Source organism: Centropristis striata, chromosome 4 (assembly GCF_030273125.1).
Source record: "Centropristis striata isolate RG_2023a ecotype Rhode Island chromosome 4, C.striata_1.0, whole genome shotgun sequence".
Classification (NCBI taxonomy): Eukaryota; Metazoa; Chordata; class Actinopteri; order Perciformes; family Serranidae; genus Centropristis; species Centropristis striata.
The window spans coordinates 14,126,771-14,143,973 of record NC_081520.1 but is presented as its reverse complement, the minus strand read 5'-3'; the positions used below and the strand labels follow the sequence as shown (position 1 = coordinate 14,143,973).

The 17,203-nt window shown below is 37.6% G+C and overlaps 1 protein-coding gene across 5 annotated transcripts in view; it reads left to right on the top strand.

The window, feature by feature from the left end:
* cadm2b (cell adhesion molecule 2b) overlaps positions 1-15,456 on the top strand; it is a 132,160-nt gene extending 116,704 nt beyond the window's left edge. For 2 of the 5 annotated variants that reach the window (XM_059331501.1, XM_059331499.1), the window contains 6 exons: positions 5,919-6,077; positions 6,380-6,470; positions 6,674-6,852; positions 11,453-11,479; positions 13,368-13,490; positions 13,601-15,456. In XM_059331501.1, the coding sequence (XP_059187484.1) occupies positions 5,919-6,077; positions 6,380-6,470; positions 6,674-6,852; positions 11,453-11,479; positions 13,368-13,490; positions 13,601-13,719 (698 nt within the window). In that variant the 3' untranslated portion in view covers positions 13,720-15,456. The remainder of the gene's footprint in view (positions 1-5,918; positions 6,078-6,379; positions 6,471-6,673; positions 6,853-11,452; positions 11,480-13,367; positions 13,491-13,600) is intronic. The other 3 variants (XM_059331500.1, XM_059331502.1, XM_059331503.1) reach the window with 3 other exon arrangements.
* The last annotated feature ends 1,747 nt before the right edge of the window (positions 15,457-17,203 follow it).

The window sequence follows — 17,203 nt, the reverse complement described above, 5'->3', positions numbered from 1 at the left end:
AAAACAGTGACAGAGACAATGCATTAGGCAGCAGATGGTGCAGTGTAATGTGTGCTGATCACACTAAACCAGCAGAAGTTTTCTGTGGTTTCACACAGTGTGCCTTACAAGCTTTCACTTTCTTGTATACCTCTTTCCAAACTGTCTGAAGCTCCGCACTTTGTATTTTTATAGCTTTTATCACCTTCTTATTTTGGCTTTAAAAATGTGCACAAAAAAGACAAAAACATAAAAAAAATTGGAATGGAATGTTTTTCCTCAATTTGATGGCAGAGGTAAGCTGTGTGGAGCTCTTTAATGTAACAGAGCCTGCTGCAGAGACTCAGTGTGACAGTTCCTCTTTATTGAAGATTTGCACCAGAGAGCTTTTTCTTGGTGGTTCTGTCTGTGTCTGCCCAACATGGCATCATGATTGATGGGAGAGGAGCTGGGATATGAAGTTTTCTTGTTGAAATGACATGCACGTAGATTCCTGAAAGGCCAGTGGAGAGCTGGCTGAGATGATCTCTTTTTTTTTGCTTTATGTCTCCTGCTTTATGTATACTTGAAAATAAATCTTTAATGCTCTAAATGTAACATTTCTAATATATATAGACATACGCACATAAAACAAATGCCAAAACAAAATTTTACAGGGTTTGAAGGATGCCACAAATTTTGTCATGATTCCAACTCCTGTCTTTTGTGGAGGAAAATAAAAATGTAATACCTTTATCCCACCCTAGATCAGCAGGCACCACTAAGGTGCATAGCGGAAAATTAAAATTGAAGAAGGATTCCCTACATTTATATTTGATTGTGAAATGGCATTGATGTTTTGTGTGTGAAATGCATATCGCTAGAAAACTACATGTGCCCTAAGTCTGCCCCAAACTGGTGTCTTGTATACAAATGTGCTTTTATTAGTTTTACCTGCGTACGATGGGTTTTATTAAGCCACTTGGGCAAACAGACTTGGTGTGTTGCATCTCCAAGTCAAAGCAAGATAAAGAACAAAGCAGAGACTGGAGGGCTTGACTTAAAAACTTCATTTCCATGTCAAAGTGTCAAAGAGGAGAAATGTCAATCAGTGCTCCGGATCCAACTCTTTTGTAGGTGCTGCTTTAAAGCTTTCTTTCACAAGTATGTGCTGGGAGCAGCATGTTTTGCCATTGGTTCTTCTGTGGTAGATCATTGCCGCTAGTGTCTGCTGTCAGTCAAATCTATCCCCACTGGGGGACCAGTCTACAAAGCTCCAAGATGACAGCAGGTGTAATAGCAAAAACATGTCATATTTATTTCATGCTCTGATGATTTGTTTTTCAACAATTTGTATTAGAAGCGCGACGCATTACAGACCTCAAAATGCAACTGTCATCCAGTGTCAATTTATTTGTATGGAGCCATACAAATTACTTGTGTCGCTGAATGACAGGCTTCAAATTATAATCTATTGAGGAAAAAATCCACCCACTGTCACTCTCTTTGCGTTTATAAAGTGGCCTATATATTCCTTCAAATTCACATAAAGGCTCATTCAAATACAACTCCAGGATGGTGACTAATTTTATATTCAGTTGGGCAAAATTACAAGACATTTGAATCAATAAATGCGTTGTTATTATTATTATTATTATTATTATTCACATATGTACAGTTGAATATTTACACTACATGCTTCTCTTATCCAATGATGATCACAGTGTTTGTCATATATAGCAAAGACTGGGAGACATGGTAAAAATGTTTTATATGCAAATAAGAGCATCATGTAATTAGACACAGTCTGGCCTTCATGTTGTATCTAAAGGGTACTTTAATCTTTGTATCACTGACAACATAATATTATACTACCTTTGCCCTAAATAATTAAAGCAACTTTATGCCTGCTATATATAGAAAGCTCAACACCTTTATGGTATTAATTAGACGGCACTCTCAACTATTGGGCCTGTACTTCCAGGGGAAAGAGTTTATGCCATAGCTTAGGCATGATTCTAATTAAAAACACTATTGTAAAGTTTATAATTTACATCTATTTTGACTGTTAATAAAAAACACAGCATTACAATATAACATTTAAATCAATCCATCTCCACTTTAATTGAAGAATAATGGGCAGATGTCTTTTCTTTCTTCTACAAAGCTACAAATGTTTGTTTCCATCTGCATGAGATTCAGTATGTATGATCTATGCCTTTCTGGACATATAAGTGCATCATCATACCATCTGTTGATCTAACTAACACTCTCTGGCTCCTTTGTTTACCCAGTCTTTACGTTTTAAGATAGGGAGGTAATATTCTGGGGGATATCTGAGAATTTTACAGATGAGCAACATTACAGGAATATACCAGCATATGCTGTAGAACCTCAAAGTGCTTTCTCACATTTATTGCCTTAGATAGTGGTTTTGATCTATTTTTAGACAATGCACACTCGCTTTCCCACTGTATCTGTTTACCCCTTCAGAATTTTGTTAAAAATGTGGAATCCAATTGAGTTTAAGAGCCTGGAAACTGTGCAGGGAGTTAGAAAGGGTAATGGATTTTTACATGGTTGCCAAATATAAGATAAAACTTGTTTTCAGTTATAACATTGTAAAAAAAGACACGCATAAAACTCTAAAGCTTTTTTTATTTTATCGAAAAATCATTAATATCATAATAATAATAATTTGTTAAGCAGGCATTTGTGAATGCATTTAGGCCTTTATCTAAGTGACATCACATTTCTACTCCCAGATTCATTAACAAAAGCAGTCTGCCATCATCTGTTAAAAGGGTGACCTGAGCTCTGTGAACATCTCTGCTTTGATTTTATTATTTGATGATTTCACATTTTCATCCAACTATTTTATGACTTTCATCTCATTTAATTGTAATCATTTTCAAATTGTACATTGTAATGGTTTCTATCTGTGCTTTTTTTTATATAGGTGTGGCTACTTTGATGTTTAGTTTAAGGAAACACTGAAATAAGCTTGCTGGGAATAACCCAAGAAACCATTTTAAAAAGCTGTTACAATTGCAAATCCAAAAATATGTCATAAACATAATCAAAGCTTAATAAATATAAGACAGTGCTGTGTCATAGACAACAAGAAGGGCACTAACACCAGCTGGATCACTTAATGTCAATGAAAGTGAAAAAGATTGTGTTCCACATCATATCCTCTCAAAAATGAAATGGATCCTTTCATGACCCATGCTGTACCCTTTCACCAAGTTCCATGGAAATTTGGCCAGTAATTTTCTCGTAATCTTGCTGACAAACCAACCAACCTGACATACATAACCTCATTGGTAGAGTTATTATTTGCCAAGTAACACATTGGTGGAAAATCAACTCTATTTGTCACACAGGAACCCAACCTGAATTTACCGATAGCATTGTTAGCAGTAGCACGCCCTTATACCTCTCTAGCCTTCAACTAAAGTACTAAATGTGCAAGATTGTTAATTAAGTTCCAATGTAGGATTAAAGACCCTAACAACTGCTAAATGAAGCATTGCAAACTTTGAGTTACCTAAAGGGCTTTAAACAGCAAATTAATTGAGACTTTATGTCACAGAATGAAAGAAAAAAAGAAAACATAACATAAGAAAACACCCATTGAACATAAAACAATAATTAATCTGAAAAGAAGCCAAAATTAAAGTCTTCCAAACCATGCCCAACCAACCCTGATATTATTCTTATTAAAATATACCATGTTTGAAAAAATCCTCCCACTGACATTCCTCCTTGTTAAAACAGATGCAGAGGTGTTGATTACAGGAGCGCCCCCAGTTGCCTGAATATAGATCTGCTTGCCTCTTGGGTTTCTGGTTCAAAGCAGGTGCACCTGGGCACATTCATATTCTTCCGAAAACTGCCTCTGCGTGCTCTCTGGCGATGCTCGCAGCCACCTTGAAACAGACTGACAGCTTCGTCTGTGGCAGCTCTGATGCTGTAGGCAACTTGATGAATAAGAGAGAAAGCTGGAGAGATTTGTGTTTGACACCACAGAGATACTTACATACTATCCCCCCTCTGTACTTCAAGGCAAAATGTGGGGCCTCTGACATTCCTGTTTGTTCAAATGATGCCTGATGTTTGAAAATAGGACTCAAAAAATAATTTAATTTGTGTTGCATTCATTGATAAAAGCGTGATTTTCTAGATTCCAGTGAGTTTGGATGTAAAATAATATTTTTTTTTGTTTGTGTATTCTTCCACTTATTTTTGCTGTTATTACTTGTAGTTTTGAAATTCTTGTATACTAAAAACATCAGTAGTTCATATAAATTGGATCTAGAATGAAACGCATACTTTCAAAACATTTCCAAAAAGTACAAAATAAATAACACATTTCACACAACTGCTTCTTTTCTACATTTTTAGGATGTATTATTTACCTGTATTATTTATCTTCTATTTTGACTTTGATTACTTTTTAAATGCAACTGCACTATTACTATGATTGTCTGTGCCTTCATATGTCTGTTTCCTGTCTGTTTGTACTTGTGCCCTAAATCAAATTGCCTTCATGGATTAAAAAAGCTCTATTGGATTGAATTGAAGTGAAATAATTAGTTTATTTTGCCTTCTTTTCTAAGCTTTTAAGACAAAGTTATTAAAACAGAACTCCATCATCTGTACAACTGAAAATTTCAGGGTTTTGTCAAGCCATTTCATGAAAATGTATCACTAATTATTATCACAAAAGTGGTATGTAACACAGAAGAATTATTGAGTACTCTGACAACCTCAATAGCAGCAGGAAAAATGCACAAAGTGGCAGTACCAGTTGTAGCTGTAATAGCAGCAGTTATAGTACTGGTAGTGGTTCTACTGAAAAGTCTGATAAAAAAAATTAATCCCCTCATACATGGCAAAAATCAAAGAGAATCAGTGGAGTGGAACAAATGGGTCGGATCAGCCTAAAGTGATGATGATAATGGTGTTCTGGGTTTCATTGCAAGGGACTTTTAGTATTTAATAGACTAAGAGATTGAACAATTCATGTGCTGCATGTGTGTTTGTGAGTGAAAGAGTGAAGTGAGTACATACATAAGTATTGATTGACTGGGTTTGCACTGGAAGGCAGAAAGTCCAGGGAGAGGAGGAGGTGGGGGGGGGGGGGGGGGGGGGGGGGGGGGGGGGGGTCTTAAGGGCTGAGGAGGGTAGCAGCTCCAGTGAAAAGTCTTTCTGAGGCTGTCATTAAGTAATGCCTTGTCCTTTTTTGCCCTGTTCAGGTGCATTAGTAGCATATCATACAGCCCTTCCAGAGAAAAGTGACGCTAAGACACGCTTTGACAGGAGAGCAGCAGCAAACTACAAAGAAATTCTTTCAATTATAAGTTTGGAGACATCTCTAAATGAAGATGCCATCACAGGGCAGGGACAACACAAACACAAATAAAGATCTGAAGTTGTGAAAAGGGTGAATGTTTGGGCACAAGACAAGGAAGAGGAAAGAAAGGAAGGGTGTGACTACAACTATGGAAATCTACTCCGCGCTGTCGGGGGAGTGTGTGTCTGTTTGTGTTGACTGGGATGTTTGAGAGATGGTCCTGGAGGAGCAAACACACCCAACCAACCGAGTCCATGCTCACACTTCTCTCCCTTCACTATTCACTTTACTTTGACTTGACTTTCAAAGGCCAAAGATTCTCTTCCTCAAAGGAGAGGCAGAGAATAACAACAACAACACCACCACCACCAACAACAACAACAACAACAATAACAACAACAATAACACTGCAGCTGTCTATGTCTGAAAAGCTTCTTGAAATAAAATTTCATGTTTCTCACGTTTTCGTTAGTACAAGTTGATTTCTGTTTTTCTCTGCTTCTTTTTCAAAAATAATTTTTTGCATGAAGGGCTTGCACCAAAGCCAGAACAGTTCCCAGTAATTCACAAGTTGCACCACTGTCTTTCTGACTCTCTGCAGGCACTAAAGAGGTGAATGCCACAGGAAAATCATTCACAGTGAAGAGTAGCCTCCAGTTCGAGGTGGACAGACGGGATGATGGCGTCGCCTACACCTGCAGCGTGGAACATGTGTCTCTGTCGAACCCTTACATGACAACTGAGGTCCTGGAGGTCCACTGTGAGTGCAGTCATACACACCTTGCAAAGCTGGATTAGGTGTAAGATTAGCATTGAGAAGAAATACAAGGATTGAGATTACATTTATGTCTGCAGGTTTAGCTTTGCATTTGCTCAGGATTAGTGTAGGATTAGTTTGCAGGTAAGGGATTAGTACCAAAGCAGAACAGGGATATGGGCCAGAGCTAAGAGCTGCCCAATGGGTAAAGAACTAACTACTGTGGTACTTTGTCAGTGTTAGAGTTAAAGCCTCTAACACACAGTACTGTCATAGCTTTGGATTTTTTTGTCCCCTCTTCGCAGATGCTCCCCATCTGGAGATCACACATTCACTGATTATTCCACAGGAAGGGCAATACTTCAAATTGGAGTGTGTTTCCATAGGCAACCCAATGTAAGTTGGCATTTCTTTACAACTTCAATTTGATGGCAGTTAATAGCATAAAAATCGGCAGAAATTGGACTTGAAATGCAATTCCTCATTACAGAATGTAATTTTTCAAGAATATTTCTTGATTTTATTCATTATTTATTTACATTTAGAAAATAATATGCAGAAAGATGAAAGGAAAATATCATTTGTATTTTCTTACCCAGACCTGAACCAGTGCTGTGGTCTAAAGATGGAGGAGAGCTGCCAGATATCGAGCGCATGATTGTGGAGGGCAGGGAACTAACCATCACCACACTAAATAAAACAGACAATGGCACATACCGCTGCGAGGCCAGCAACCACCTGGGGACCAGCAGTGCTGAATATATACTGTTTGTATATGGTGGGTACAGTAATGGTTAGTCTTGTTATGGATGATCAGTTTTGCTGTTGCTTCATACTCAAGGCTTTGCAGCACACTGTGTGCTACCTCATACATTGTTGGTTCATTACAAAGACACAAAGCCAGCAGAGGGCTTTTGAGTCGAGCAACTTAAATACTGGATAGTCAGCTGGTGCATGTTATGATAATTGTGAAAAACAACATCTTAAACAAAAAGCATAATAACAAATCATTAACAGCTTCATTAAATGTGAGACATTTTTAATAGAAACACAAAGTTCAGCATCTCCTGTAATGTTCTTGTCAGATAATATGCCAATCATGATGACAGTTTTAGGAATATTTTTAATGTCAATTTTGCATGACAAGTAGATTGTGGACTGATAGTCCTTTCACAGTCATTGGTGATTCATTTATGAATAACAGCAGCCATGGACTCCGGCTCCCCGCTGCCATGAAAGTGGATATAGCTAATGGATGGATGAAAATAATTAAAAATCCCCCTGAATAATGTTTATCATTATTTTTGGCTATAAAGTAATGTGCCAGTTCAGTTTAGGTCAGACCCTGCCAGTGTGTTCAAGCAGATTTAGATTTTTAACAGAACCACTGGTTTTCATTCCTTTTAAAACTATATTAACAAATTGCAGAACTGTTTTATGGTTCTGTGACCATGCAGTGTAAGTGTGATTTTAAACGTTTCTGTTGCATGACCTCGCAACAGTACTGTCACTATGACAATAAAGAATACAGAGGTGACACTTATTGTTATAAACCACACAACTCAAGCAGATTTAAACAGTCGGCTAAATGATTTTTACATATTGCATAGGAATGAATGGATGCCAATGGCTGCCTGGAACAAAGACACAAATATAGATGTCTAAAATTTAATACAATTATAAATGGACAGCACCTGATGCATTAGCAGCGAAGTGGCAATGCAGGATTGGATAGAGTAAAAGGTGACACAAAGGTGAATATAAGGATAGTAAGTACATTTTCAAATGTTATTAAATTTGTGTTATTTTGTGCTTCAGATATATATAAAATGATTGCTAATAACATTTGGGACCAGACCTGATGGTACAACAAAATGATCTGTAGTACCAGTTTGCAGTTTATTTCCTAAAGATTTCACTTCTAAATCTTGCCTTGGCACAGTGCAGGATAACCCAGTTTACCTCAATGTACTGTACATATTGCTACACAGGTTTAGCTTCTGGACTCTTCCGATGAGGAAACAGGGAAAAAAGTGTTAAGGATGCAGAATTTAGTTTCCGAGTACCGCCTGGAGGAGAGATAAGTTAATCCCGAGACAGTGGAGCGGCTGAGAGAATAAATACAGCATGGTGCAGGAAACGGATCATTAAGGCCTCTGCAGCACATGTTTATAACGTTTATCAAATACAGCCAAGTAAAAATACAAAAACAAGGAGAGGGCATTAAAATTCAACATGGATTTATTTGTTTCCATTTTTGCCAATTAAACACTCCCACAGTTTGTTTGGGAGCGACTTATCACAGCTCAGACGCTGGACTTATTCAAGCTCACAGGCAGTTAGTGGATGCACAGCAACTTCTTTGTTCGATTTTAAAGGCAGGGGCTTTTGGGAGAGAAAACTCTTCATTGGGAAAAAAACGAGGGAAAAAGAGGATGACACAATCGTCCTTTCAGCTTTTGTTATCTGAGTCTCTTCCTTCAGTATGCTCATTGATGGGAAGGTTGTGATGTCAGGCTAGTCCATATCACACTGTCATATCTAGGAGCAATGTGCTGGACCAGAGTCTCAGTCCTCACAATACACAGTCTGAATTTATTTTGTTATTAGTTTAGATGTGTTAGAAGAGAAACATTCAAATTTGTTAGCCTGGGATTATAGAGTTGTACAGGTATGTGCCAGGGAGCTGTTTCTCACTTTCTGAAGGATTAGCAGAGAAAATTGCAAAATGTATAACCCTCGGCAGCCCTCTCACACTAAATACAAAGGTCCTGGTTAGTGTGGAGGATGAAAAATTGAGTCGAGCAGGTAAAGGATGTGTAAGACGGTCTCATTTCCACCGATGATGACAGTCATTCTTCAGAGCTACATCGTGTCTGGCTGAATACTTACAGGGTCTCTTTGGATCATCTCAGCCTCTAAGCCTAATTTGCTAATGACAGGAGAGCTGAGAAGCAATAAATGTCATCGCACCGCCGCAATTTGTCACCATCTGCAATTATGCTCCTTAGTACACTGTATTAAATAAAGCAAGGAATCGCCGCGTATGATAATTACTCCAAATGAGATGTTAGGGAGATAGTAACAGATAGTAGTTTGGTTAAATACAGTTAAGAAATAGCTGTGTCAGATTGTGAAGCTGCAGCCGTGCTTCTTAACCCCTTATCCTTACATTTCACTCGTTCCATTCAAATTTTACCTCATAAGCATGACACATGACGAGTTTTGCGCTCTGTGTGTGTGGCTCATTTACCAACCATTCATCACTTGCTTGAAAATCTAATAAATATAGGTATGAGTTCTTCAAGTATGACTCTCCTTTTTGAAAGAATTTACTCATTCAGTCATTTGTGCAACCCTTGTATTTCATTATCTGTGTTGTTGTTGTTTTTTCAGTTAGCCTGTATTCACTGAGGTGATAGACCAGAATTAACACACTGCATCGGCTGTGTGCAGTAATTGATTTGTGTTGTTTGTTTTTTTCTGTAATTTTTTTCGTGTTGAGCCTGTTCCCCATGGAGAGGTTTGTTTTTGCTCTCCGTTGTTCCTGTTTTCTTTTAGCAGACGTCATCACCATAGTCCCTCCATCTTCAGCTCCCCGCCTCCTTCTCTAGCCCCTTTTCTTCCAGTCCACTAATGCCGACATTCCCACATCAGGCATAGGCAGTCACAGCTGTGTTCGCAGGTATTCATGCACCCCCACCATGGCCCCGCCTCAACGCTCCATGCACTCACAAACATGACACTGAACACGCAGTTGTTGATTGATGAGCTAACAACCAGGCTTTGAGCTAGAAAATAGCATTGTTTTACTGGATGGATTCAATACGCTGTCTATTATTTCTCTTTCCTTTCTTTCTTTTCCTTTCCCTGTGTTATTTTTTTACACACACTAAAACCTCACCAGCATTTTAATTAGATTAGATAACAATATGGAGACATTGCAGTATGTTACCATGTTATCAGGTAGTTGCTGTTTGCAAAACACTGTGCAAATTTGCATCTTCGCAGAACCAGAAAATAGAAAACATGAGTGTTTATACTTTTGTTTTTAGGCTGAATGATCTCTACCGTTACAACCAAACAATAAGAACACATGCAATTACATTTGAATAATGACTCCCAAAATTACATGCTCCATGTGTTTACTTTACTTCATCTCCCCTAATGGAATTTGTGTTCTAGTGTTTGTGTATGACTTTTTCCATATTGAGCCAAAAGAGCACTCTGCAGGTAAAACATGCTAATTGCCTTAACAGTCAAAAACCTCTGGTGTTGTGATGTAGAAAACACAAAGGTCACTTAGATTTGGCTTGTGCTTCATTTTTATAATCCACCCCCGAACCTTAAAAGTGCCCGTGTAATTTTACTGTAAATGAACAAAAATTGTTAATATTCAGTGTTCCTCACCAAAAAGCATTATGTATATCCTTAGGGTCTAGCAAACATGGTGAATTTATTTCCTTCCTCATGAAATACTTAAAAGCAGTTTTTGTTTCAATATTTAAAATTGTGTATTCTTTCAGTCCATGTTCAGAAGCTTGCAGTCCTACTTTTGTGAAGTGCAACTGTCCATTAATGGCCTAGTCTGAAACTCGGAATATGTTTCACAAACAAAACAGGAGTCCACTTCTCCACAGTGCTCCGTTGCACTAAGAGGTAAAACAAAAGCTCCACAGGGTACCTCGAAACTATACGGACATGGCTTCTAAAAGCTGTTTTTTCAAAGCAATTTTGCCATTATTTTTTATATTCCTACCTATCCTTCATTATAGACTGCCCAATTTTTGTTGTTGAATCCTCAGGTGCTGATAACTGGCATGTTACCTGATACCTGAATGTTTTGAATTTGATGAAAAGTCCTCAGGGGATTGCTTGCTCTTAATATGAAAGGCTTGGTGCACAAAAAATACAAAAAAAACCCACATTTTCTCATTTATGTACATCTTGTGTTGAAGGCTGGTTTTACCTGCCCAGTTTTTTAGATAAGTGTAAGATGTATGCCTATACCCTAAAAAATGTTCATAAAACCAAAGCCATTTGTGATGCTCAAATAATAATAATAAAAAAATAACACCAAAAAGCGTTATTAAATATGAACAGTGAACTGGCACATTAAGGATCATAAGGATTATCCTGTCCTTGAATCTAGTGCTGCTCCCAGTGACCATTTCCAGTAATTCCAGTCACACATGCATTTGGCTGTGACAGCAAGCTTCGCTTTCCGTCACTTCTGCACGCTGTTAAAGTAAAAATTCAGAGAAACAGACCATGCTAATTTCTCATGTTTCCTACAAACTTGTGGTCACCTTTTTTATCACGGTGTTGTTCCCCTCGTCTTCCCTTACTGCTGTCACTGTCTGCAACCATGGCAACAGCCAAAGACTTTCCAGGGCCTACAACAGGTAAATATCCCACTAGATGATCATTGCAAGCCAGATTTACAGTGTGTGATGCTGGATCTGGATCTGGATCAGGTCACATCACGGCTTCCACACAGCATGAGCCAAACCATCACCATGCATGGATGCTCACTCTGCTGACGCCAGCCGCTTCCTCTCCAGCCATGTCACAGGCTGCATAAGTTATCACACAATATGTTTCTGGTTTGGTCTGTCTTTGCACAGAGAAATAGATGGCTCTCTCTGAGTCGACGTGGGTTGGAGATTGTATCGGTGCCAGAGTGTAAATATTCAATTTCAGATCATGTGATTGCACATAAATGGAAGGGGATGTGCAAAATTCTTTATGGGAACTATCACATTTCTGGTCACAAGAGCTAATTTTTTCTAGTTATGTATGTATGATTTTATATTTGAATTGTATGTTGTTTCAGCAGTTTAGTTTGAAATTGTGTTTTTTTGTGGAGATATATATTTTTAAAATACTTTGGGTTGTGTCTAGGCCAGACAAGATGAAAACAGGTTAAAAACAAGATTCCCAATTCACCAAATCACCAAATCAGACAGAGTCAATGATGTCCCTTTGTGTCCTGAAATATCTGTAGTTTTCCTTTTGTGACAGTGTGTGTATATTTGTAAGTGTGATCTTATAGTGTTTTAAGAAAGTTGTTCTAATTTTCGCAAACATCTTGATTTTAAATGTTGCCTCCTTATAGTTTGTTCCAGGATTGACATAAGAATAATCATTGTATTTACCTCTGAATTAAGACACAAAAATGTGGTTGGCCAAGTATAAATACTAATTTTATCCCACTTAAAGATGAAAGCACAATTAGCAAGTTGTTTGGAGATGACACATTCAGCTGCAGTGCAGCAAGAGCAGTTCAGCTTGTCTCATTCCTGTGAGCAGTGTGCACCAGCCGAGTGTGATATGAAAATTGCTTATGCCCCTTGTTGACAGTGGAATCACCCGTACAGATCATTATATCCATCGACATGCAACCGAAATTGAGTTAATTCAACTGTTGTACCAAAACAGTTATTGCTTCAAAGTCTGAAGTGCCTGCTTGTGAGTCCCTGACAAAACAATTGTGGTGGCTCTATCCTGCATGGAGTTAAAGTAAACTGCATGTTTCACAATACCATCTCCTGTTTATTTTTAACGCCCCACACTGGGTTGCATTCCGTTAACAGTAGAGTATAACAAGGTTTGTAGGAACATCCCCGCCGTCATTTCCCAGGGTCACTTTGCAAAACTGAGCACAAGCCACAGCCATTCATCAGCTTGAGATAATGAGAGCACACGAGGTGCACAGTAAAGACACAGCCACTTACAGTTTATTACAGGACAGACAAAGGCATGCTCCTGCCTGGGAAACCTTCAGCTCGCTCTCTGCCCGGAGGACGCCTCATGTTAAATATGATTTCTTTAAAAATATATGTATATCCTCTGCAGCAATATGTGTCAGTGAGCAAGTGTGTAGGGGCTTTGGTAAAAAAAACAAAAAAAACATCACTCTGAGCTAGACTCTTTTCTTGAAGCATGTTGCTAATGCCACGTTCCTGAATTGTGCAGAGATTTGTGGTTCTGTATCTCCAATGATTACATCTTTTATACCTCAATTCAAGCACTTCAAAGCAGCGATGTCAGGTTGCTCTGAATATTACAAAAGCTCATTTGGGAATATTGTACTTTGTATGTTTAAGTGTTAAAGCTGCATCTGATTTTTTTATATATTTTTTCCATGATACTTGCAGGAGAAGAATATTTTTGTTGAATTTTTTTTTTTAAAGGTTAACACCTACATTTGACAGCAGCAAAACATTTTGTAGGTGTTAATTTGTCTCTGCACTTCTCCCTCCATTTCTCTCTGTCTCTGTCTTGTTACAGATCCTAATGCTTTAGGACAACATGGACCTGACCATGCTTTAATCGGCGGTGTTGTTGCAGTCGTGGTCTTCATCACCTTGTGTTTGATAATAGTTCTTGGGCGGTATCTGGCCAGACATAAAGGTAAGAGAGGTGACTTGTGCTTCCTTGAATAACCATTGCTTGGAAAAGATGTAGATGTCTAGTGCTTTTCAGCAGGAGATAACTTGCTGTCTGGCTCTGTTTGTCTACAGGGACGTATCTAACACACGAGGCCAAAGGAGCAGAAGATGCCCCCGACGCAGACACAGCCATCATCAATGCTGAAGGAAACCATGTGCATGCAGAGGAGAAGAAAGAGTACTTCATTTAGACTTCTTTTACTCTTTTCCTTCGTTTCATGACAAATTTTGACAGCAGACATGCAATTTTAAGCTGCCTCAGCGTCACAACCTGATCTGTTTTACTTTACTTATTATTCCTTTGTCTTTTCCAGAAAGCTCATGCTTGGATATGCTTGTTTTTGAAGCATTTGCTGACAATACAGCCTTCTCCTTTTGTAATCAATGTAAACCATGTACAACTGGATTATTTCCCATTTCAGTTTTACGGTGCCTAGATGCTGTATATTTTTCTGCATTTCTTTGATCGCTTGCATTAACTTTTTTTTCTCTACTCTCTTACTTTAACTGTTATACAACTTTTGCAGATTTTTTAAAACTGAATCGACAAGAAATGTGCTCAAGTTAAGTTTTAGCTTTTCAAAACGGTTTCCTTAAAGAGCAGAATATTAAATACATCAATTTATCAAACATTAAACAGGATTTAACAGTGGTTTTGGATGTTGCCTGGAGCTTACCCCACCACAGCCATACTGCATACATTAAAAAGAATTATAAAACCGACCAGACACTGACAAAACAAAACATAGAAGCACAATCTATGTGATTGTCTGTAGATGAGATCAATTTCCTCTTAGCACTGTCTGTATATTACTGCATTGATTTAGTTTCAGTTTTCGCTCATGCTGTTGATTTGTACCAACAGAGAACAAGTTAGAAAATAAAAGCACAAAGTCTGAGGACTAACATTGAGGGAAAACACATATACTGTTTCTTGTCTCAGGATTCAATAATGAGTCTAGATGGAGAGATGGTGTCAGACATGTGATGAAGATTTCAGTACACTTGCAGTTATCATCATCGATGACAAACTTTAATTTTTGTTAGCAATTTGATGTAAGATCCAAACTGAATGAGTGGAACCTTGTGGGGGTTCATTATTTATGTTGAATTTTATTGAACAACTATGCTCAATGTGTGGATATTGCTGTAAAATACTTTGCTAACGTGAATATTGGTGAACAATATTGTTGAATCTTGGGATCCCTGACATATTACAATTTGTATATTAGCATATACTGTATTTAAAGTATTCCACAAGTCTTAATTTTATTTCCATTTATCTAAAAAAAATTGGTTATTTTGCCCGAAGGCATGTAAATAATGTGTAAGTATTAAATTTTAGTAAAAGATTAAACGCCTGTTATAGCTTTTAATTTCAGCTCTTATCAGTTCCCATCACTTTGATGAGATTCTGTTCACATTTTTGAAGATTTTATTTAGAACGGGGATTCTAATGAATTGCTTAAAATGTAAAAACAAAAAACAAAAAAACACAATTCTGGTCAAAATATATGTATTTATTATTATGATTGATTGACATTTATTATATAATACTATATTGATTGATATTATTGCTGTTATTACTAAAGTAGTTGTCTGACATTAACTTTTCCATTTTCTAATTCTGTAACTTATCATAAAAAACAATACAAGGATCACCGTTATGGCCTTTGAGTTTGCTGCAAACAGTACTAATGACATGTTGAGGCATTGGTGAATCAGACATGCCCTCACTGTATATAGTCACTGTATCAAAGACATTGAACCACATTGCCAATGCTCATACATGTTATTTTGTTAGTCCAGTATAATGCTATAAATAACTCATTTTGTACAAAGTTTTAATCGCTGTAATTAATTTGCTTTTTATGGGGGATGTGTGAGGTTTGCTTTTTTCTCAGTATTGAATATTCATTTTTCAACTATGCCACTGTAAAAAAAAAAGAAAAAAAGAAAAGAGAGACAAGTGCGGATTAAAATATGAACAACTTGAAAACTGCCATTTTGTTGTGACTAGGTTTGTACTTTATAATGTACTCAAGAGTCTTTTTTTTTTTTTTTTTGCTTGTGAGTTCAGGCACTGTCACCCACAGTCACAATATCATTATATATGCATCACACAACATGTATCTTCAGTTATATAACAGGGGGCATACGATGATGGACAGCACAATGACCAAAGTTGCACTGTAATTGTTATTCCATGCAACTGTTGAGTATTACTCAGCCTTTAGTATTAATAATATATGCAAAGTGTTGAAGGATTAAAAAACCATGAAGCTCCTCAGGAAGATTGCCTGAGGCTCTGAGCTCCGCTCATGATTTGTGCAGTAATACAGGGTGACAAAGGGAAGACTTGAGTCTCCCCGAATTCTTCCCCTTCTCACTGGAGCCAAGTTCAATATGCTTGAAGTGGCTTCATGAAACTACCTGCAGATGTCAACGCAGCAGGCTGCTGTTGCCCTTGTTTTAACAAACTTGAGAGAGGAAGTAGGCTGGGAGAGAAAAACTGGAGGCAAACCACTTTGTGATTTGACATTATGGTCAAAGATGTTAGGATGTAGCTGATTGCTTTAATTGGAAGTGAGATGGTCAGAGCACTTAAGATGAAACTTCTTTGGTCTCTGTAGGGAAATTAGAGCATTGAAAAAGCAAATAGTAATAACATCCAACAGGGGAAAAAAAGACAAATGGAATATGTGTACTAAAAAAGATGACAAAATTAGAAAGACAGAAAAGAAAGAAAAAACGTGTGAAGCATTAAAATAGAATGGATAAAATTGTGGATTTAAAATATGCAAATGTTGCCTTTGTGATGATGTGCTGATAGATTGGTACAGGTATTACAAGCATTCATGTCTTCTTAATGACTGTAATAATACTGCAGGATACATATGTGCTAATATATAAAGGAGGATTAGTATACATACAAATGCAGTCTATAGAAAATCTAATTTGCAGAGGTGTGCATATGAAAAAAAACATGAATATATGAGGGACATATGAAGATGAAGATTCAAAAAGTATTCCAAGTGCACAGTGTGCAAATGTGCATTATATCGATAGATCCATATGCATGGACATTTAGTGTAATGTTCTGGAGACAAGCTTTATAAAAACTACACATCTGACTAAAGAAAATGTCGATAACATTATCTTACATTTAGTACACCTACAGTAAACCCTACAAAAAAGAAAGCACCTTTTATGGTCCATTATCACTGCTTCAGTGACACAGATGAACTTTTTGAAATTTGAGGATGGATATAATAGCCTTGTGCAGATTACTGAGCTCATATTAAATATCTCGACATCCTTAAAGGGAGATCTCGTTCCAGGACACGGGGCCTGTGTCATTATGATCCTCCATTCTTCAGCTCCCATTGACCTTGAGCATAATGTTGCTTCCCAGCAGACTAATGTTGCCATTATCAACACACTGTCCGGCCAGCCATCTGCCTGCTTCACACAACACTTCGCTCCCCCTCTCCTCTCGCAGAGACTGTTGCCTGTGCTCACTTCATAATCATTACCACCAAAAGCCCAGCCAGTTCAAATAAACATCAGCTCACACTATCACACTCCTTCGCGTTATTAAAAGCTCAGTGCTTCGTTAAGCTATGTAAATTGAGATAGACTGTCTTGAATAATGCCTGGCAGAAAATAATGCTA